The following is a 22,521-nucleotide window of genomic DNA, read 5'->3' as shown; positions in this document are numbered from 1 at the left end:
ATAATTTAAGTATTTCAAGTATGTCTGATTTAATTATCTCAACAATGCCATGATATAGGTACCATTATTAGTTTTTTTTTCCTCTGGCAAATAGTTTCCTCTCTTTACCAGAGGAAACATCTGGGACTCAGATATAACGTGCCCAAGATTTTTATTTAGTGAATTGCAGAGACTTGAACTCATGTCCCCTCCTATTCACCAGGCTAGAGCCTTGGGGACAGGCATGCTTGTCTAGGCAGAGACTATTTCTAAAAGATGACTCATGAAAGTGGTAACATTGCTTCTGGGGAAGAAGAGTGAGGGACTTTTCATTGTGTCCCTTTTAAAAACATACCTTTTCTTATTTATTTTTGGCTGGGGTGGGTCTTTGCTGCTGTGAGGGCTTTTCTCTGGTTACAGAGGGTGGGGGCTACTCTGTGGTTGCGGTGTGTGGGCTTCTCGCTGCAGGGGCTTCTCTAGTTGGGGAGCAGGGGCTGCAGGGCATGCCAGCTTCAGAAGCTGTGGCTCGGGAGCTCAGCAGTCGTGGCTCCGGGCTCTGGAGCACAAGCTCCTGACCTGCGTCACACCAGCTTACTTGCTCCAAGGCATGTGGGACCTTCCCAGTTCAGGGGTCAGACCCATGTCTCCTGAATTGGCAGGCGGATTCTTTACCACTGCACCACCTGCGAAGTCCCCATTCTATTCCTTTGAGTACAGTTTGGGGAAAAAAATTACCACGCTGCATGCATTAGCTATTCAATAAATACATGAATATTAAAAACAACACAAAAGGATAAATGAAGACAGAAAGTTCCCATGACTGTTCTAGATTAAAAGAGACTTTAGGAGATATACTAACCAAATGCAATGTGTGGGTATTGTTTGCGATTTGAACAACACTTTATAAAAGACGTTTTTGAAATAACCAAGGAAAATTGACCGCGGACTGAGTTTTAGATATTACATAACTGTTATTGATGTTGTTGGTTATGTTAAAGGTGTTGTGATTGTGTTTTGAAAAGTCCTTATTAATTAGAAATTGGATGGATGGATAGATAGATAAAAATAAAATAAGAAAGTGCCCCTGCTTTTTTGGAAGATGGAGGCACACGGGGTGTTGAAATGCTGAGCCTGGGTTGTTAGTGATTGTATTGGTCCCTGCTGCCCTGCGTTCTGAGGGTACAGAGTGAACCAGCTGGTCTGTGATCACCTGCCCTCCAAAAATTCCAACTTCTGAGACATCTCAATCAATCTGACCTGCTATTCTTACACTTGGTCAGTGGTTGCTTTGGTTTTGACTAGCAGTTTTCAAAAACCTTGGTTCCTTCTATCTCTGCACTTGTAGAATAGGTGGCAACCTCTTCATGCCTGATGGGGCAGGTAGGTGAAACCTGTCTGAAAATGGAGGGTTGTTACCAAATTGAAACAAAGGCAGAAGAAATTGTACTGATTCGCCTCCTGGAAAGAAAAGCCAGAAGCTAAAGTCAATGTCACGGGGAGCATGTTAATTTTTATGAAGTCTCTTAAAATTCCTACAGTTGTGAGAAAGTTACCCAGGAGGGCACTAATCCCTGCTTATTATGTTTACATCTTATCAAGTTTCTTTCTTTGATAAAAATTCCCTGAGGTCTATAATGACCAGTCAGAACTCTGATAACAACCCTCCATTTTCCAACCAACACTAATCTGACTTTTCCTTTGCTGAAGATGAGAGCAGACCATTCCAGTAAAAATTGGAAGTTGTCACTTTAATGATATTGGATATTTTGTGTCTAGGAGGTAGATTTGTTCCTCTTTCCATTCTTTGAGGTGTAGGATTACAACACAGAAGAAGGATTAGAACATGTTGATCTCCGGAGGGGCTGTCATTAATCCAGCGAGTCACTTCTGGCCTCGAGAAATTACTTGATTAGCTGTTGACACGTGAAAGGGAGTTATTTATGAAAACGGCAGCCGATGCTGTATTAATGGCACAGGCTTGGTCTGTGGGTTCAGCATCACTCTCCCTCTCTTTCATTCCCTTATCACTGATGTCCTCCATCTGTCTGTGACCCCGTGTGTCTGGGTCTCCTCATCCTTCAACCACCCAAACCCCTAATTACCCTTCTTTTTTCACCAGCCTTCTTCAAAGAGAAATATATGAGTAATAAAAATAACAGTCAAATAATTATATGACACTTGCTGTGTGCCACATGCTTTAGGTATATTGCATAAACCAGCACCCTTAATACAGCAATGTAAAGAAAGTGCTGTTATATGCTCCGCGTATAGATTAGAAATAAAGAAGGCACAGAGAAGTTAAGTAAGTTGTATAAAGTCACACAGTGGTCTCACTGTCTTTGCTTTTACTTTGCCCTCTATTGTCAAGATTAAAGTAAAATTAATACAGTAAAAAAAATTCTCTCTTTTTAATGTAATTTTGTGCATTTTGACAATTGCTTGCAATCATGTAACCACCTCCACAATCAATTTATCTTAACAGAACTATTCCACATTTCCCCAAACTTCCTGTTTCCCCTTTGTAGTCAACCCATCCTCCACGCAAAGCTCCTGAATGTGTGACTTTATAAGAAACCGCCCAGTGTTTGCCAGAGTGGCTGACCATTTCACTTCCCTGCCTGCCATGTATGAGAGTCCCAGTTGTTCTCCTTTCTCGCTGACACTTGGCAGGATTTTTTAAATTGTAGTCATTTAATAGAAGCGTAGTTTATCTTGTAGCTTTAATTAGCATTTGCCAAATGACTGATGATGTTGAGCATTCTTTTGTGAGTTTATTTGCCTTCCATATATCTTTTTTTTTGTTGAAGTGTCTTTTCATATTTTTGTGCATTTTTTACTAAATTGTTTATTACTATTATTATTGAGTTTCAAGAATTCTTTCTGCGTGCTGGATACAAGGCATTTATCAGATAAGTAATTCACAAATATTTTCTCTGAGTTTGTGATTTGTCTTTTCATTCTCTTATCGGTGTCTTTTGAAGAGCAGTCCTTATTTTTAAGAATTCCAATTTATCATTTTTTTCTTTTATGTATCATGTTTTAGATGTCAGATCTAAGAAGTCTTTACCCAACGCAAGGTCACAAATAATTTCCCCTATGTTTTCCTTCTAGAAATTTTTTAGTTTTAGGTTTACAGTTAAGTCTATGATCCACTTTGAGTTATTTTTTGTGTATGGTCAAGGTTAAATTTTTTACATATGAGTACCTAGTGTTTCAAGACTTTAAAAGCTGACCATAGACTTAACATATGACCCAACAATCCTATTCCTAAATGTTTACAATGGCTTTATTTATATTTGTTAAAAACTGGAAACATTTTAATATCTATCAACTGGTAAATGGACAAACAAGCTGTGGCCTGTCCGTAAATGAGGGACCCCATGGACTACAGCCTGCCAGGCTCCTCTGTCCATGGGATTTCCCAGGCAAGAATACTGGAGTGGGTGCCATTTATTTCTCCATAGTAATACAAAGGGACGGACTATTGTTGTACATCATGGCATGCGTGGATCTGAAATGCATTATGCTAACAGAAAGTAAGTGAATTTGAAAGGCTGCATATTGTATGATTCCATATAGATGACATTCTGGAAAAAGCAAAATGAGAAGGACAGAAATGATAAAGATCATTGGTTACCCAGGGTTAGGGGTAGGGGAGGAGACTGACCGCAAAGGGGCATAAGGGAAACGTGGCGGGTAATGGAAATGTTCTAGATCTTGATTGTGGTGGTATTAACATGCCTCTATGCATCAGTCAGAATTCAGAGATCTGTACATGAAATGAAAAGGATGAAATGTACATTATGTAGTTATACCTGAGATGGTTAGATAACATCACTGACTCAGTGGACGTGAGTTTGAGCAAACTCCAGGAGATAGTGAAGGACAGGCAAGCCTGGCATGCTGCAATCCATGGGGTTGCAGAGTCAGACACGACTGAGCAACCTCACCAAAAACAAAGAAAAGCAGGAGGAACAAGGTGTAAAGTGAGTGCTGCCTTCCAGATGTGAGTGACAGCCTCGGCAAAGGTGACCGTTTGGCATGGAGGGAGGAAGAGCTTGGTTAGAGATGAGAAAAGGAGCACTGGGCCAGGAGTCGGGCACTCAGGTTTGGGTCCACTCTGGGACTGTGAGCAGGTTAATGGGTCCCTCTTTCTCTCTGTAAAATAAGGGTCACCATGGAGCAGCCCGGGGATGGACCAGGCATTTGAAATTAGACAAAAGAAATTCAGTTTCAGCTTCTTTTCTAACTCTCTGAGCTCCCTAAACCTTGATTTCTTTGGGAAAAAAATAAGACTAAGGGATTCCCTGGTGGTCCAGTGGTTAGGACTTGGCACTTCCATGGTGGGGGCCTTTATTTGAGGCCTGGTCGGGGAACTAGGATCCCACAGGCTGCATGGCACAGCCAATTAAAAACAGTAATAATAATAAGACCAATCCCATCTTCCGCTCACATCTGTGAGGATTTGGTGCCATCATGGAAGGAGACCCTCGTGTGTGATCAGTGCTCAGGAGAGGTCTGCTATGGTGCACCCCTGTCTTAGGCCAATTTCCCCACCGTCCATCCCTCCCCACCACCTCAAAGACACTGGTCTCCTCTCTCTGCCACAGTATCAGCTTCCCCCTCTGTTGGATCAGTCCCATCAGCATACAAACATGCTCTCCTTTTTCTCATCTTAAAAAGAAAATCTCACGTAAGTCCTCCTCCAGCTCATACCCCCTTTCTCCGTTTCCCTTATAGCAAAAGCTCTCAGGGAGTTGCCTACATTCTCAGCATCTCCTTCTCTCCACCTTCTCTCTTGAACCTACTGCACAAATACTATTAATACATTTCCCAGGGCACCAAAGAGCTCCAAGCTGTCAAACCCAGGGGTCCATCTTTCTCCTCATCTTAGCCGGTCTACGTCTGGCACAGTGGCTCATTCCCCCTGCTCCTGGAAACACTTTCTTCTCCTGGCTTCCAGACACTGCGGTCTCCTGGGTTTGTTACCTCCCTGGCCACCATCTCGATCTTCTTTGTTAGCTCATCTTCATCTCCTGAGTCAACCAGAGGACAACTCAGTTCTTTCACCTACTCTCCTCTCCCTCTTCACTCTCTCCCCTAGTGCTCTATACGGTATCATAGCTTTGGCCAGAAATACTCTCAAACAGATGTTTCCAGCCCAGACTTCTTCTTGAACCCCACACTTGTATGTCCTCCAATTACCTACTGAGCATCTTGACTGGGATGTTGAGCAGGCATGTCTGTGTGTCCCAAAGTGAGCTCAGAATCTCCTCTTCTCACTCTCGCTTCCTTTAGCTTTCTTCCTTTCGGTTGCTGGCAGTCCCATTCGTCCTTGGCCTCATCCTCAATTCCTCTCTGACTCTCACGCTCCATGGTGAACCCATCAGGAAAACCTGCTGGTTCTGCCTTCAGAGCCTGACGGCATCTCCCCGTCCCCACTGCTCCTCCTGGTCTGAGCCGCCAGTATCTCTCACCTGGAGGACTGCCAAGGGCTTCCTCGCTGCTCTCCCTGCCGCCCCCCTCCATCCCACACTCTGCGCTCAACCCCGTGGCCGGTGGGATCTTTCAAAAGTGAGTTGGGTTGTTTCAGTTCCCCACTGAAGCCCTTCTGGTGGATTATCTCACTGAGCATAAGCCAAATCACTACGACGGCCTCCTAGGTCGCACACGCACCAGACTGGACTTCGTGTCAAACATCTGACTCCATCTGCCCCCCGTTCCCTGGTCTCGCGCCTGTGCTTCGGACGTGCCCCAAACACTCGCACCCCCGGGCCTTGGCTTGTCCTGTCCCTTCTGCCTGTATATCCCCTCCATACCCTCACAGCCTGTCCCTTCAGCTCCAGGTCTTCACTTAGATGCCACTTTCTCAGGGAGACCTTCTCTTTTAAAACCTCATTTATGTTTAATTGAAGAATAACTGCCCTATATTGTGTTGGTTCCTGCCATACATCAACGAGAATCTTAAAGTCGCAGCCCCCTGCCCAGCTTCCCACCCCCCGAACTGCCAACGCCTTTCCTTTCTTTTATTTTTCTCCACGGCGGTGAGCACCGTCTGCGTATTTTTACTTCTTTGTATGTTTTCCCCATAACATGAGGACACGTGCCTGGGTCTGTTTTATCCACTGCTGTCTTCCTGGCACCTAAGGATGCGGCCGAACAGTATTTCCCAACATTTTTTTTCATTTTTTTTCACTATTGCTTCTCACCCCAGGAGTCTTTTTAGACATTTCTCCTAATCGCCCTCCACTCATGAAATTTTAATACCACGGATATACTATGTATTGGTTTCTGTATTATATTTGTATGTGTACTGTCTACCATATAATATACACTTTTTGAAGGAGTAGGAGTTTTTGCTTGCCCCGAAGAACTAATTTTCACCTCCTTAGGGGGTTTCTGCTGCTGTGGAGAATGCACGATGTAGCTGCTGAACACACGTGTGTTGGATGGATATGTCTCGCTCCAAGGAGGATGTAGGGGCAGAGCCTGGTTAGCAGGTCTGGGGTTTCTTGGTGGAAACCAGTGATTCTGATGGGAGGGCGTTAGTGCAGCATCTGTGAGAAGGGAAGGGAGGAGGGGAGAGGTCAGTCCATCCAGAGAGCCCAGGGCCGAAGGAGATGAAGAAGCAGATTGGCAGTTTTAAGTGTGTTGGGAGTTTCTGGTTGAGAACCAGAATTTGTCCTTTGAGTCAGGCAGTTACTGGTGACCTTAATAGAAGCTGTTTCTGGGGTTGGTGGTAATGGAAGCTGAGTTGAAAGAGCTTTTGGAGAGAATCTGGGACAATGTGGAAATAGAATAGTTGCCAAAGCGGTGAGAGGAGCTAGTGTGGGTTTTTTTTTTTTTTTAAAGAAGTTGAAAGACCTGGCTGGCAACTGGAATGGAATTTGAAATCTCTTTATTAAAAGAAAAATTTTAATCCAACATACTTGCGAGATTGTCCACATGTTAGATGGAAACTGACGGCTGTTTAATAATGAGGTTTAAAGTTTGAAATCTGTGAAAGAATCCACCTCAAATGTGAATATGACACAGCTCTTTTTTGTTGCCAGGGTGGGAGAACCGGGGGAAACGGACTCGCTCTCTCTGTGTTTCTGTTAGTTTGTCCGACATTCCTGCTGTTTATGGAGGGAACTTATACCTGAAAAATGTTGTGACATTGAAATGAAAAGGAAGATGTGAGTTTCACCTGCAATCCCATCAACATAAAAAGCAAGCCTTCCCTTTGTTTTTTGTTCCTTTCAAATATATTACTGTAATCATAATGAAGTTCTGAGGTCACATTCTGTTCTTTTTATTCAGGATATAAGCACTCCCCATGTCACACAGATTGTCTTTATAATGACCATTGAGAAAACTGCATGGATTTTCCATCAAACTGATGCCCTGCTGTCCATTAGGCTGACTTCCATTATTTCAGCATTATGGTTACTGCTTCCCATGAACGTTTTCAAGTATATACCTTTTTCTTTCTCATTATAGGGGTGGGTGATATGCAGGAATAACCTTTTTGGAGGCATTCCCAGGAACAGAATGACTTGGGCCAAACTACTAAGAGAACGCCATCTAGATATGTAGATACAAGGGAACCTAAAGATGATGAGTTATATTCTGTAACACTCATGTTAAACTCCTGGTTCAAAGCTCAATTCCTCTTTGGAAAGTCTGGAAAGTAGAGATTTCAGACAAGATATCAAGTTAGAAACAGTGCTGGAAGAAACTAGATTTTGGTTGACTCTCCTAATAGAATAGAAGACGTCCAGGTCATAGGAGGGCTTCCCTGGTAGCTCAGGTGATAAAGAATCTGCCTGTAATGCGGGGAGACCAGAGTTTGATCCCTGGGTTGGGAAGGTCCCCTGGGGAAGGGAATGGCTTCAACCACTCCAGCATTCTTACCTAGAGAATTAGATGAACAGAGAAGCCTGGCAGACTACAGTCTGTGGGGTTGCACGGAATCAGACATGACTGAGCAGCTAACACATGCATCCCTGCACATACAAGTCACAGGAGGGAAAGGGAACCTGCATGGCTGAGCACACACAGAAAGCCTGTGGGACCCTCGTGACTACAGTCTGCGCTCATGAAACAGCCGAGTCACTCCTACGTTAATGGCTGGGCGTGAAAACACAGGCACAGTGATGCTCTCTGGAGGAAGTTTACCGTCCTGCCATCTTTCGATGGGAGGCTCTGTTCCTCAAGTTGTCTGTCTTGTCTCTGGAGCCCCCTCTCCTTGAGCCTCTGAACTGTGGTCCCCCATTTCTGCAAAGCCTTTCCCAGCCTTTCCCCCTTCTGCCCCTCTTTGGGTATTCCAGATTCCCCAGCTCTTAAGCACCCGCCCCACTCCAGCTCCCTCAGTCTCATCTGGCTTACAAAAGGCTCAAAGATATCTCACGAACCGAACTCTTCTGTTTCAGAGCGGAAACAGAGGCCATCTGAAGATTTTCCACGTCTAGGCCTGCTCCCGGGCTCTCAGGCCCTTCCCCTCACTGGCCTTTCTGAATCTATTAATCATCTGCCTGTCCCATCTGTCTGCGGCCTTTGCCTCCTACGCTGTATCCCCTCGGCCTAGACTTGCAGGCAATACCCTCCCACTATATGTACGTATGTACACACACACATGCACACACACCCACATGTGGACACCTACACACACACACACACACACGTGGACACCTACACACACACGTGCGCGCACACACCCCCACATGTGGACACCTACAGACACACACATGCACACACACACACGCACACACACACGCGTGGACACCTACACACACACACACGTGTGCGCACACACACCCACACGTGGACACCTACACACACACACATGCACACACACACACATGCACACACACCCACATGTGGACACCTACACACACACACACACACACGTGGACACCTACACACACACGTGCGCGCACACCCCCCCACATGTGGACACCTACAGACACACATGCACACACACACACATGCACACACCCCCACATGTGGACACCTACAGACACACACATGCACACACACACACGCACACACACACGCGTGGACACCTACACACACACGTGCGCGCACACCCCCCCACATGTGGACACCTACAGACACACATGCACACACACACACATGCACACACACCCACACGTGGACACCTACACACACACACACATGCACACACACACACGTGGACACCTACACACACACACACATGGACACCTACACACACACACACGTGTGCGCACACACACCCACACGTGGACACCTACACACACACACATGCACACACACACACACACACACACACGCGTGGACACCTACACACACACGTGCGCGCACACCCCCCCACATGTGGACACCTACACACACACACGCACGCACACACATGCACACACACCCACACGTGGACACCTACACACACACACGCACACACACACGTGGACACCTACACACACACGCACGCGCGTGGACACCTACACACACACGTGCGCGCACATACCCCCACATGTGGACACCTACACACACACACACACACACACATGCACACACACCCACACGTGGACACCTACACACACACACGCACACACACACGTGGACACCTACACACACACACATGCACACACACACACACGTGGACACCTACACACACGCGCGCGCGCACACACACACACACACACATGCACACACACCCACACGTGGACACCTACACACACACACGCACACACACACGTGGACACCTACACACACACACATGCACACACACACACGCGCGCGTAGACACCTACACACACACGTGCGCGCGCACACACACACACACATGCACACACACCCACACGTGGACACCTACACACACACACACACGCGTGGACACCTACACACACACACACGCACACACACACGTGGACACCTACACACACACACACGCGTGGACACCTACACACACACATGCACAGACACGCGCGCGCGCGCGCACGCACACACACACACACACACACACACACACACACACCCCAGCCTGGCCTTAGGACTCCCCCGCAGTCTTCTCTGGGTCCTCACCTCTCCTTCCCTCCTCAGCTCCCACAAGGCCCTTGCCTCCCCCTGCCTGCAGGAGGACCCCTCCATCAAGCCGGCTTTAGCGAAGGTCCCCGTGACCTCCCGGCATGAGGTCCAAAGCACTGTTCTCACTGTCTCTCGCTGACTCCTCTGCGGCGGTCAGGACCGCTGCTCCCTGGTTGGACAGGGCTGCTCCCGTGGCTCCCCCTCAGCCGGCTCCCTCCCAGTTCACTGACCATTTCCTCTGCTCCCCTTTGCCTGTCCCTCCTCTTCTACCTGGAAATATTAGTGCTTTCTAGAACACATCTCTCGCCTTCTCATTTGACTCCCCCCTCAAGAAGCCTCCTCTTCAGTTGTATCCCCAACTACCACCTCCAGTCTGCCGGATCCCACCTCTCTGCCTTCGCCGCAGCCTTGCTCGTGACCTCCACATCTGCATAACTGATGGACGTCTCTTGTTGCTAACCCATCCGTGACCTCATTAAACGTGACCAAAAGCCGTTTCATCTCCACTCTAAACTGGCCCCTTCTGTGTTTATCTTGGCAAGTGATCCCAACCATCTAGCCAGTGGAAGTCTGGGGTTCATCCTCTATCACCAAGTTCTGTTGATATTTGCTTCTGATTATTTTGGGAATATTTGCCTCCCTTTCCATCCTTCTGACAATGCTCGGTTTGGACCTCCAAATCTTGGAGAAACCTTCTGCTTATCCTCCCTGCCTCTCTTTCAGTCTTCTCACCTGTCTTCTGTCCTGACACAAACCTGTTTAACATCCTTAAATGGTATTGCAATGCCTACAAGATAAAGTTAACCAGTGAGGTCCCTCACTTTCTCTTCTCTTCTTCCTCTCCAGCCTTCCCTTCCTCCTCCTCTTGCCTCTCACACATCCTCTGCGCTCTGACCACAGTAGGCTCTTCCTGCCTTGGTTCATGCTCTTCATTTATTTGCTCAGAATGGCTTGCTCAATGCCATCTAGTGATATCTAACTCTAATCCTTATTTTCCTCCAATCTCTCTGTGCCTTGCCCTGACAGACAGTAGTTCTGTTTCCTGGAACTTTATAAACAAAACTGATCATGTTGACGATAATGATAATGGGCACGATTACACTGTCCATAGTTCTGGCTCTTCCCCATTCTGGGCTGGATTTCATGTTCTGGCTCCTTTGAGGGCCCCGTCATGTAACATCCTTGGTGTGCATCAGTTCCAGGTCAGAGAATTTAGTTGCCTGGGTGAGAGCTCTTTGTTACAGTAACTGGTAATATTACAGATGGTGACTGAATCCTGGAATGGAACTACAGCTAATCTCTGATGAATATGTACTGTGAGCAAGAAATCAGTCTTTGTTAATTTTTTTTTTTTTGGCTGCCCTGCATGGCTTGCAGGATCTCTCAACCAGAAATTGAACCTGGTCCACAGCAGTGAAGACCCAGAATCCTAGGCCATCGTGGAATTCCAAGTCTTTTGTTGATTTAAACCTATAATATGTTGGCTTTATTATTAAAACATAGCCTCACCCGTCTTGACTGAGAAAACTGTACATACAGCTCTTACAAGTGGTCAGTTATTTAAAAACACTTCTGCTAGATTCTTAGGTGTTTAGGAACAAGTACTCTCTCCTTCCCCTTGTGTCCTCAGGGTCTAGAAGAGCTCTGGAGCACATCAGCAAGGATGATCTTTTTAGGGGGTGGTGAGGGCATGCATACTCTAACTTACACTAACTTACAAAGAATTTGTATTTTATATATGAAGTGACATTGTTTTCAATAGACCATTGGAAAGTAATAAGAATAAGATTTTTTAAAAAGCTATTTGCTTTTACTAACTGCTAAGTATGTTCTTTTATTACTTGCATTAATCCATGTTTTATTTGATGTCTCTAAATGTATGGCTTTCATTTCAGTTGCCTTAAAATTTATTTCATTTCTGTCTCCTGGGTTCTTCTGCTGTATTTTATCCCGAAACCTTGTTCTCAGTTTATCTCTTAGTGATTCTAGTCTAACAGTCACATCTTTCATCCTGCAATTCTTAAAACAGGACTCAGTAAACATGGTCTAACCCTATGTTTAGGCACTAATCAAGGGTATGAGGTGGATAGAATATCACACATGACCAAAGAAAGAAGAGTGGGGAGCTGGTGGGCAGAGAGAAAAATAGTTAAACATTAATCAAAAGATGACAGGCTGGGGAAAGAGTAGCTTTTGCAATCAGAAAAGTGAAAGTGTTGTTGCTCAGCCGTGTCTGACTCTTTGTGATCCCACAGACTATAGCCCGCCTGGCTCCTCTCTCTGGCCATGGAATTCTTCAGGCAAGAATATTGGAGTGGGTTGCCATGCCTTCCTGCAGGGGATCTTCCCAACCCAGGGATTGAACCCAGGTTTCCTGCATTTCAGGCAGATTCTTTACCATCTGAGGCACTAGGGAAGCCCAAGTTTGAGATTAAGTCTGGTTTGGCATTTACCGCTCATGATGCTTCAGCTCCTTGTCTGTAAATGTGGATAGTAATAGAAATAAGTTGCATAACTTTTGAGCAACACAATGAGATCATTTATATGGAAGTTCTATAAATTTTACAAAATCACTTAAGCATTTTTTTAACATAACGAAAATGGCAGAAGAGTTGTATTTTCACCAAAAGTGAGATACTTAAGGGACTTCCCTCATGGTCCAGCAGCTAAGACTCTGCTCTCCCAATGCAGGGGGCCCGGGGTTCGATCCCTGGTCAAGAAAATAGATCCCACATGTAGAAACTAAAAAAAAAAAAAAAAAAAAAAAGATCCTGAATGCCACAGCAAAGATTGAAGATCCTGTATGCCACAACTGAGATCCAGTGTGGCCAATAAATAAATATTTTTTGGAAAAAGAGTGGGAGATTCAAGAGCCCAGTGCAGTGTGAGAACACCCGCGTTTTCAAGTCTGAGAATTGATCCCTGGGACTGGTGGGAGTTATCCAGCCCGTAGGTGGAGCCATATCTGCACATGAAGACTTAATATCCTCCCAGAGAAGCCCAGAGATTACATGGCATTCAGACGATCTGTCTTGCAGCTCAGGAGATTTGTTTGTGTTTTTATTCCTCTGACCTGACAGGTGACTATTGCTGTACATAATCCAAGAACTTCAAATGTGATCATTTATTTGCTCCTTGTCACACACTCCCCTCCGCACCCAATCTCCTGTCCCCATCCTTGCTTCTATTTCCCTTGCAATTCCTTGCACACGCTCTGATGGCACGCCTCTAAAGAGGGGCCCTGATAGTCTTCAGGAGACAGGGAGATGGAGGCCAAGATATTAGCTTTATCTTGATAAAGTGCTGGAGAAGGTGGTTTAGATTGTCCACCCGGTTCCATTGAATTGGTTGGCCTCACACCCCAACCCCTGCCCTCACCTGTCAGCGGAAGTCTTCCTTCCCCCGGGCAGGCCTGGCACCCGACTCTGGCCAGGGGAAGAGCAGACTCCTGTAACTGGTGGGCAGATTTGGAAAGACTGAACGCCTTTGAAGCCACTGAGGCTGGGAGCCAAGCTTGCTCAGTTTCTTCCTGTGAGCCCACCGTTCAGATCTGTTGTTTCCTTGGAGCCCAGATGGGTGTGGATGAAGTGTGAGACCCTTCCTAGAAATACGCCTGCTAAGGGAATGGAAGGCAAGCATTCCAGCTTGAACTTGACCAGAAAACCTCCCAACTGCTTGGGAATAATACCATACATGACTTCGCTCGCCCTCCTTCTGGTGACCTCACCCTAACACGGAGGGCTCCTGACTCTTCCACCTCACCCGATTCCGCCAGTCTTGGCTGTCATCTGCCGCAGTACTTCTCAACCTTGGCTACACATTAGACTCACTTCGGGAGCATCTAAGCCACGCAGTGCTCAGGCCCCGCCTCCAGGGATTCCGATCCAGCTGCTCGGGGATGGGGCCTTGGCATCGGTAGTTTTCAGGACTCCCTGGGTGATTCTAAAGCGCAGCAGGGTTACAGACCACTGATCTAACGGTTTGGGTCTCATCGACCCTATCTGTCTTCATCTGGCCAGATGTAAATTGCAGGTGATGCCATCTGTGAAGCTCTCAAAACGAAGGCAGCCTCTGACAATCACGTTAGCAACGGTGCCGCCTCTTCTTCCTAGATTAAAGCCGTGGTGGTAGCTTCAGAGGTCCTGTTTTTCTTCTTGACTTGTCCTTCACATGAAAGGGATGTTTCAAAAAGAAGTTGTATTTGGCCCCTTGGTGCTCAGCTATTCATTTTCTTGAAAGGGACTAAGGGGGAAGATTTCTTTCTTCTTACAGAAATGCTCTTTATCTGACTTTTCCCCTCGGCCCGTCTGCAGCCTGTCATTATGAAAATCCAGTAAAAGACATTCCCTGACATAAACTCAATGCATTCATCTCCTTTAATGTCACCCCAGATCTCACACCCAGGTATCGAGCCAGGCTTCTGATGGCTCCATGGTCAGGGAGTATGAAATCCACGACCCCAGCACTTAAAAGGAAGAGACTTGATGGTATGATAGAACCACTTAAAATGCAGTTTTCTCAGTACCTCGCCTGAATCTCTCTCGGCTGAACTCTACCTGTCTGACTCCAGCCTATGGGAAGCAGCCCCGTCAGTGAGTCTGAATCACCCACAGCGGCTGAGGGACGGCAGATGCTTTGGTGCATATGTGTCTCCGATAACGGAACCTATTTAACTACTCCGAATCCACAGGGTATGATTATGTTGGGGTAATAACTCCCAAGAATGGCTTTGCCACAGTTATAACATGCTGAGAGGGAGCGAAATACGAATCCTGCATAAATTAGTCTGCCAGGTACCGCTAGCTATTAGTCAGTGCTATCAGACCTGTAATAAAAGGGTATCATACCACAGCCACTCTGGCTGTTTAGCTACATGACTGGATGAAAGGCAAATCTGACATTGTTTCATTTAAGTGAGTTTTTTTTTTTAATCTACCTGCTTTTAGCTTTATGAAATCCCTAATACAGTTCAGAGATTAAAATGAGCTTTTATTTTTCGTCTTTTGAGAAAAGAGATCTTGATTTGTACTCTAATTCTATCCCATTGACTCCTCATGCCAGTTTTTGTAGTGAATCAAATGTGCCTGCATTTTTTGTTTTTATTCCTGCTTCTGTTTTGAAGCCTGTTCATGTCACCTCAGGAAGGAGCTTGCCATTTTCATCACTGCTGCGGTTAAATAATTATTGTACTGCAAGTAGCTAAGTAGGGCTTCCCAGGTGGCATGGGTTTGACCCCTGGGTCGGGAAGATCCCTTGGAGAAGGAAGTGTCAACCCATTCCAGTATTCTTGCCTGGAAAATGCCATGGATAGAGGAGCCTGGCGAGCTATAATCCATGGAGTCACAAAAAGTCGGACACGACTGAGAACATGTACTCACACAAGTAACTAACTTTGAAGATCTCACCATAAAGGTTTTCATCGGCAGAGATTTTTAAATGAGCTAACCACAGTTAAAATCAGGTATCTCTGCCTTCAGTGTTAACTATCAACATCAAGGTAATATAATTACATAACCCAAAGATTAGCCACAAGCATGTGACCTGCTCAACCTAGATTCTTAAACAGGCTCGGCTTAACTATTTTATTTTCTAAAGGTCAAAATTGGGACTGAAATATCAGGGCCACTGAAATGTAAAATAAAGAGTCAGTGAATGAATTCAAATCTTAAGGCCAACTACCATCACTTGACTATATGAGAACTAGGTCTTGTGAAGTACTAACATAGTAGTTTTTCATCTGTGAGGTTTTTTTTTTCTTTTAAAATAAACTGAAGTAAAGTTGGCTTACAATATTATATTAGTTTTAAATGTATAGCATAGTAGTTTTATCTCTGTATAGGTTATACTTCATGCAAAGTTATTATAAAATATTGACTACATTTCCTATGTTGTATCTTACTGTTAATGGGTAACTCATAACCCTCTTCACCTACTTTGCCTCCACCACCTATCTCCCCTCCAATAACCACTAGTTTGTTCTCTGTATCTGTGAGCCTTTTTCTGTTTTATTTGTTCACTTTTTATTTCAGATCCCACATATAATTGAAAACACGTGGTATTTGTCTCTCTCTGTGTGACTTATTTTACTAAGTATAACACCCTCCAGGTCAATCCACATTGTCACAAATGGCAAGAGTTCATTCCTTTTATGACTAATATCCCATTGTATATGTAAAACATCTTTTTTTATCTATTCACCTGTTGATGGACACAGTTTCTATATCTTGGTTATCCTAAATGATGTCACTTAAGAACATAGGCTTACATATATCTATTTGAATTAGTGTTTTTGCTTTCTTTGGATAAATATCTAGGTGTGGAATTGCCAGGTTGTGTGGTCATTCTATTTTTAATTTTCTATTTTTAACCTCCATTCAGTTTTCCATAGTGGTTACCAGTTTACATTCCCACCAACAGTCCATGGTGCTTCCGTTCCCTCCACGTCCTCAGCGGCCCGACATAGTATTTTAAATAGGTGGTGAAACTCAGTCCTGCTTGCACGTTTTCCTCATCTCTTTGCGTAATGTATGGAGACAGAAGGTGGGAGAGAAATGAGTAGATCGAGAATTTCAGTCCTAGGTCTGCTACTCAGTAGGTCTGTGGCTTTGGGAAAGTTTTGTGACCTCCCTGAGTTTCCACTTCTTCCACTTCTATCTGTTCAAGAGAAGCAGGACCATAACGCCTCCGTCTGAAGACTGGAGATCATATATGCAAAATGCCTGGCACCCGGGAGACACCTAGTAAATGGGCAGCTGAAACTAGTGTTTTTTTCTTCTGGACTGTCTCAAAGTCCTTGGGGAAGATGAGTCACCCTCAGAGATTAGAAGAGAAAGCAGGATGGGGGTGGGTGGGAGGGAGGCTCTAGAGGGAGGGGATATACGTATAATTATAGCTGATTCAATTTGCTGCACAGCATAAACTAACAACGTCGTAAGGCAATTATACTCCAGTTTTTTAAACAAGCTTTCTTCTAAGGATGAAAAAAAATAAACGAGAAAGCAGAGCAGCAAGTTATAAGAGCAATTTAGGAGACATCTTCCAACAGGTGGAGTTCACACACCAGGGTTAAGTTCCCAAAGTTCCCCTGAGAACCTGTCACACACAGCTTCAGAAGCAGCCCATCCACCTCGACTTCCTCTCCCAAGAAAGCACAGGTCAGGGACATTACTCGCTGTCAGCATGGAGGGTGATTTAAAGGGAAGGCGGGGGTGGGGTGTGTGTGTGTTTATACATATTTTGTTGCTGTTGATCAGTCACTAAGTCGGGTCTGACTATTTTGCGACTCCTTGGACTATAGCCCACCAGGCTCCTCTGTCAATGGGATTCTCCAGGCAAGAATACTGGAGCAGGTTACCATTTCTTCCTCCAGAGGATCTTCCCGACCCAGGGATTGAACCTGTGTTTTCTGCATTGGCAGTGGATTCTTTACCACTGAGCCAACAGGGAAGCCTGTTTACACATATAAGCAAGACTGTAATTGTCAAACAAGGCTGATTTTGTGGATTATTTTTTCCAATAAGGATATTAGATGGAGTTGTTAGGAAAGAGGCAGAGATAAATGTTCTTGTCCTGGACTAGCCAAGGAGAACCAGAAGTTCCTTCTCTCAAAATCACCTTTTCTGTATTTCTCACTAATTTGAGGATGATTTCTGCTTAAGTTCTGCCTTTGGGTAAAGAACATCCTTGGAATGTTAAATATACTAGTCATTCTTCATTTCTTGACATTACCAGTTAATAAAATCAGATTCAGGAAAGAGGAGTTTTGCAGTGAGGATGGAAGAGGAGTTTCTAGGGAAAATGAAGAGAAAAAATAGAAGGAGGTTGGACAGCTTCTCCCTGCCTTTAGATCTCCATTTTTTGCTTTCTCAGTAATTCTCTCTTAATTCTTTGAGGGTTTATGGCTGCTCCTGCTCTTTGGAACCCACTAACCCCTCTCCCTAGAATTCCAAAACATCCCATTTTTCATTTTCTCCTTCTTTAACCTGCAATTTTCTACACAAAAAGTGAAAGGTTATGACAGGAAAAAAAAAGAAGCACTGACTTTGATAATGAAATTCGTCTGGGTCCTAATAAACGGTAAGTATTTCAGAATACTTCAAACATCAGGTGCTTTAAGCATGAGAGAGCAAAGGCACAGAAAACTCGCCACTTCTAATGATGGTGGCTAACACCTGTCAGTGGAAGCTGGAAGCATTTGAAACTAGAGGGTCATGCAAATTTAAAGCTGGAGGGACCTTGTCTGGCACAGCCAGCCTCTTGTTACACAGATCACAGAGTGTTTGAACCGAAAGAGATGTTAGAAATCACCTAGTTTCACCTCCCATTTGATAGATGCAAGAACTGAAAACCAATGAAGTGACATAATTTGCTTAAAGTCTAATCTCCAGCGAGTGGCAGAGTGCTGCCCCATCCCAAATTGCGTATTCTTGATAGTGTCAGTTTACCAAACACTGATGAAGCATCCCTTTGTGACATGCATTGTACTAGGTCCTGGTATGAGGGAGCACCAGGATGCATAATAGCCCCTGCCTTCTTAGGGCTCAGGATCCCCTTGCAGAGAAATACACTTCGCAAGAACTTTTAATCCAGGTGATGAGAAATAACAGAGCGAGCATCAGGGTCTGGGAAGGAGAGAGGAGGAAGCAATTATTTGGCCGTGAGAAGTTGGCTCTCCTCTTCGCATTAGTGAAGATAAATAGAACATTACTCTCTTCTAATCACTTTTTTCCTCAATGGGAGGAAATCAAGCTCTCTGTTGGCTGAACTGTTCTGATGGGTGAGTGAGGCTACACAATAGGGCACCTAAGCTGAAAGGCCAGAGGGGCCCTGCAGGCTGAGTGAAACAGTACAAGTGCATCCTACCCACCTCCCTCCCATCAGGTAGTCTTCCCTGCACACAGTAGGTGTCCCTCCTAGCCCCACTGGGCCTGCTTCCCCGTGGCAGTACGCTAAGGAAGAGGGGAGAGGCAGGCAGTGTTAGCAGGAGGAGGAACGTCAAAGACGTTTGCAGTCCCACCATGGGTAGGCAGAGTGATAGGAAAGATGGAGGACATACAGAATGGTGACCGGTAGATCACCCGGAACAGATGGGATCGGCAGGAGACCGCAGGGATAGAGTGCCAACCCTCAGTGATGGTCACAGAAATCCAGAATCCCAACTGTTCTACCCCAAAATATGTTTGAGAAGCCACCTTCTTGCTCACAGAAGTGGTTTCAACGCTCCCTCTGCAATCTGGGTCATATGCCTCAATTGGTCAAGAAGCTCTGCTTCTCTAAAATATGAGGTAAGCTAAACCTCTGTTAAGCTTTTTACAGATTTTCAATCATAAGGTCCAAATTAAGATGCTTTAAAAAGTATGACTCAAGTTGCAAGCTATGAAATTCTGTGATTGGTTAAGTTTTGTTTTTCTGATTAAAAAAAAAAAAATTATCCCATATGTTTTCCCCAGCTCATTGAACTGTCTTGGCAATGAAGAGATCAGCACATCTAGAGATGATTAATGCCATATGATTCTTGAGGATCATATTTTGATAATGTTCTGCAGTGTTTCAAACCAAAACAGAAAACCACCCACACACCCTGAGCTCAAGGCTGATACTTTTTGTCTTGATGGCTACTTTTAAGGTTTAAACACCATCATTAAAATTTTACAGGTGACATTTCAGGAAAAATTAAGCCGACCAGTTGTGCTGCCTTGAAAGGAAAACAGTCCTTCATTATAATGAATGAGATTGTGTGCTCCGTATGAATGCTAGGGATCTCGAGAAGATGAACCGCTGACCCATAAGTGGGTGAGACTCAGCCAGAGTAAACGAGGCAGAAGCTTTCCCAGCATAATTGCACAGGCTCACAGGGGAGATTTTTGTTATAATTAAAAGAGACAGAGTGGTCAATAGGGAATATTTAATAGGAGTAAACATGACAACATTGCCTAACTATTTTTCTGGTTCATTCTTCATCCTCATGTTATATTATATATCTGGGTTTTAAAAGTGACACATCTGTTGCACATACAAATGATACACAGAAACTTATATAGCAGAACCAAACAAAAACTCATTTAGAATATGGACACTGACAATGTCCAATGTATTCAGAATAAATCTCCAACTAAATTCATCCAATGCAAAATTTTCTTCATTAGGCTGGGGAAAACAATCAGAGAATCACAGGGACTAAAGCAATGGTGTGAGGTAGGCGGGGTTATTATTTAAACCCCACCAGCTCTGAAACTTCACAGAAAGCAAAGGGGCCCCCAGTGAGAACAATTTCATTACAGATAGAGCCGGCCTAGGACACAGCCATGAAAAACTGCTTCACTGAACTACAGAGGAATGTGGCCCTGGGAGGATTAAATGAGACAAAATATGCATAGAGCTTACTGTCAAGTGCGTATTTAGGAAACATATTATTGTTTTGGAACATATCCTGTGCTATGAGTTAAGTTTATCTTCATTTCACTGTGGAAAATGCAGAGACTCCAGAAAACCCCTGTAGGATCTCTGCTTTTGTCTAAATTCATTTATGAGACGCTTTACTCACACTTTAGCTTGCCAGTGACTCATGGTTAAATCATTTCACTCATCTTTTTTCCTTTTTTGTCTTTTAATGCAGTTGCAATTTGTGTGACATTCTGCTTTGTTCTTACCCCACACCCCATGGGAAGCTAAGCAACTCTAACAACCCCCTTACCTTAATGAAATACAGCCATTCAATAAAAAGGGTGGGGATCCACTTCATCCAATCTAGTCAATGATGATTTCTTAAAAAGCTGAAGACTAATTCTTGGGGACTTTCTGGAACCCTGTGCAAATTCCTGTCACTTAATAGCCTATGTGAGTTGAAAGTTGGTGTCCAATGGTGCTAGGAAGTGGTAAGGAATGTTGTGGAAATATAAATAGGCCTGCACTGAAATTTAATTAGACACTGCATATGTTAATAATAAATTCAATTAATTTAGCTTTCCACCTATGCTAGAAAAAAAAAATACCCAGGCAAAATAATAATTCATTTTAAATGCCTCAATTGGTAACCTCCTTTCCTGAAGACTGATTTATGCAGTAATTTACTGGCTGTGTCTTCATAAGATTGTTCCAAACCAGCCCTTTTGAAATAATAATAATTTCTGAATGTGTGCTGGGAGAGATATAACAAATGACTTCTTATTAATTTTCATTTAATGAGTTGCCTATTCACATGGTAATTTTTTAAAAATTCTCTTCTTAAGACACACAGGTAGTAAATATTGTGGGTAACACTTCCATTTCACAAATATCGCAATGGGAAAATCTGTTTCTTACGCTCTATGTAATTCAAAGGTCAGTCAGCGGCAAATTTTCTATCCTAAATAGGCATCTCATTCTTTCTCAGGTAGCACGGAACATTATTTTAAATTTCTATAGTCAGGTGATCCAAATTAGGTAAGGAAAAAAGAAAGAATATTTATCAACAGTAAAGTTCCTAACATGGAAAATAGGGGTACAGACAGGAAACAAAGTTATGTTTGCAAGGAATAAAAACAGTTAGAGTTGGTTAAGGAGTCTATGACACTGGTTCTTTTTTTTTTCCTTTAAACTTTTTATTTTGTGTTGGGAAATAGCCGATTAACAATGTTGTGATAGTTTTAGCTGAACAGCGAAGGGACTCAGCCACACATGTACATGACATGGGTTCTTTTTTAAAGAACAAAACAAAGATCCTCTCTGACAACTCTCCTATTTCTCCAAGCTCCCCTCTTTTAAAAAAGAGCCCATAATTCCTTACATAAATATTAATATTTAAGAATGCTTATCTTTACCAAAAGTTCAATTCCCTGGTAACTCATTAACTGTAAGTTGTCATAAGAAAAATAGAAAGAATGAAATAACAAAAACTAGAAAGAAGAAGGTGCTCAGAAGAGATCTATGCGTTTCAGACGGTTCATACCTCTTCAACAAGTCCTGCAATAAACAGGGCAAGGTTGTTAAAAATAATTTCTTGCAACACTTGGAAGAGCGTGCCTACACTATTAAATAATTCAAGTGGAGCAGTTACTTACATGAGAACCGGAAAGGCCTCTTTCCCAGGCCACACTGCCTCACGCCCTCTCCGTGGAAGAGCCCGTACTGAACCTCCCCCGTGAACTTGCCCAGCTCCTGCCCGGAGGCGTTGACGAGCTGAGCCCCAGTTTTGCAGAGAAAGGTGGCCTCGATCCACAAAGGTGTCCCCAGGGCTGCGACAACTCCGAGGGCACACACAAAGCTTAACGCCCCAGCCGTGCAGAAAATGACCTTCTTCTGTTGGCTTGGCATGATGCGAAACGGTCTTATGAGGCTGAGGTTCCGAACCCAGGCCTGTGTGACCAAGGAGAAATGACTGCCTCTTTGCCTGTGTTTATCAGAGAAGCCGAACACACAGATCCCAACTGGAGCGGCAACTTCACCACGGACGGCATCTCCCACCAGGTTAAATGTCAGAATCCCAGGGTGGAGGCGGCTTCATCGTGCTTGCTTGGC

The 22,521-nt window shown here is 44.4% G+C and overlaps 1 protein-coding gene across 1 annotated transcript in view; it reads right to left on the bottom strand.

The window, feature by feature from the left end:
* Positions 1 to 22,317, bottom strand: part of CLRN1 (clarin 1) — a 45,221-nt gene extending 22,904 nt beyond the window's left edge. The window contains exon 1 of the mRNA XM_065943570.1: positions 22,065 to 22,317. Within this exon, the coding sequence (XP_065799642.1) occupies positions 22,065 to 22,317 (253 nt within the window). The remainder of the gene's footprint in view (positions 1 to 22,064) is intronic.
* Positions 22,318 to 22,521: the final 204 nt, after the last annotated feature.

This window comes from Muntiacus reevesi, chromosome 8 (genome assembly GCF_963930625.1).
Source record: "Muntiacus reevesi chromosome 8, mMunRee1.1, whole genome shotgun sequence".
Classification (NCBI taxonomy): Eukaryota; Metazoa; Chordata; class Mammalia; order Artiodactyla; family Cervidae; genus Muntiacus; species Muntiacus reevesi.
This window is presented reverse-complemented; position numbering and strand designations above follow the sequence as displayed.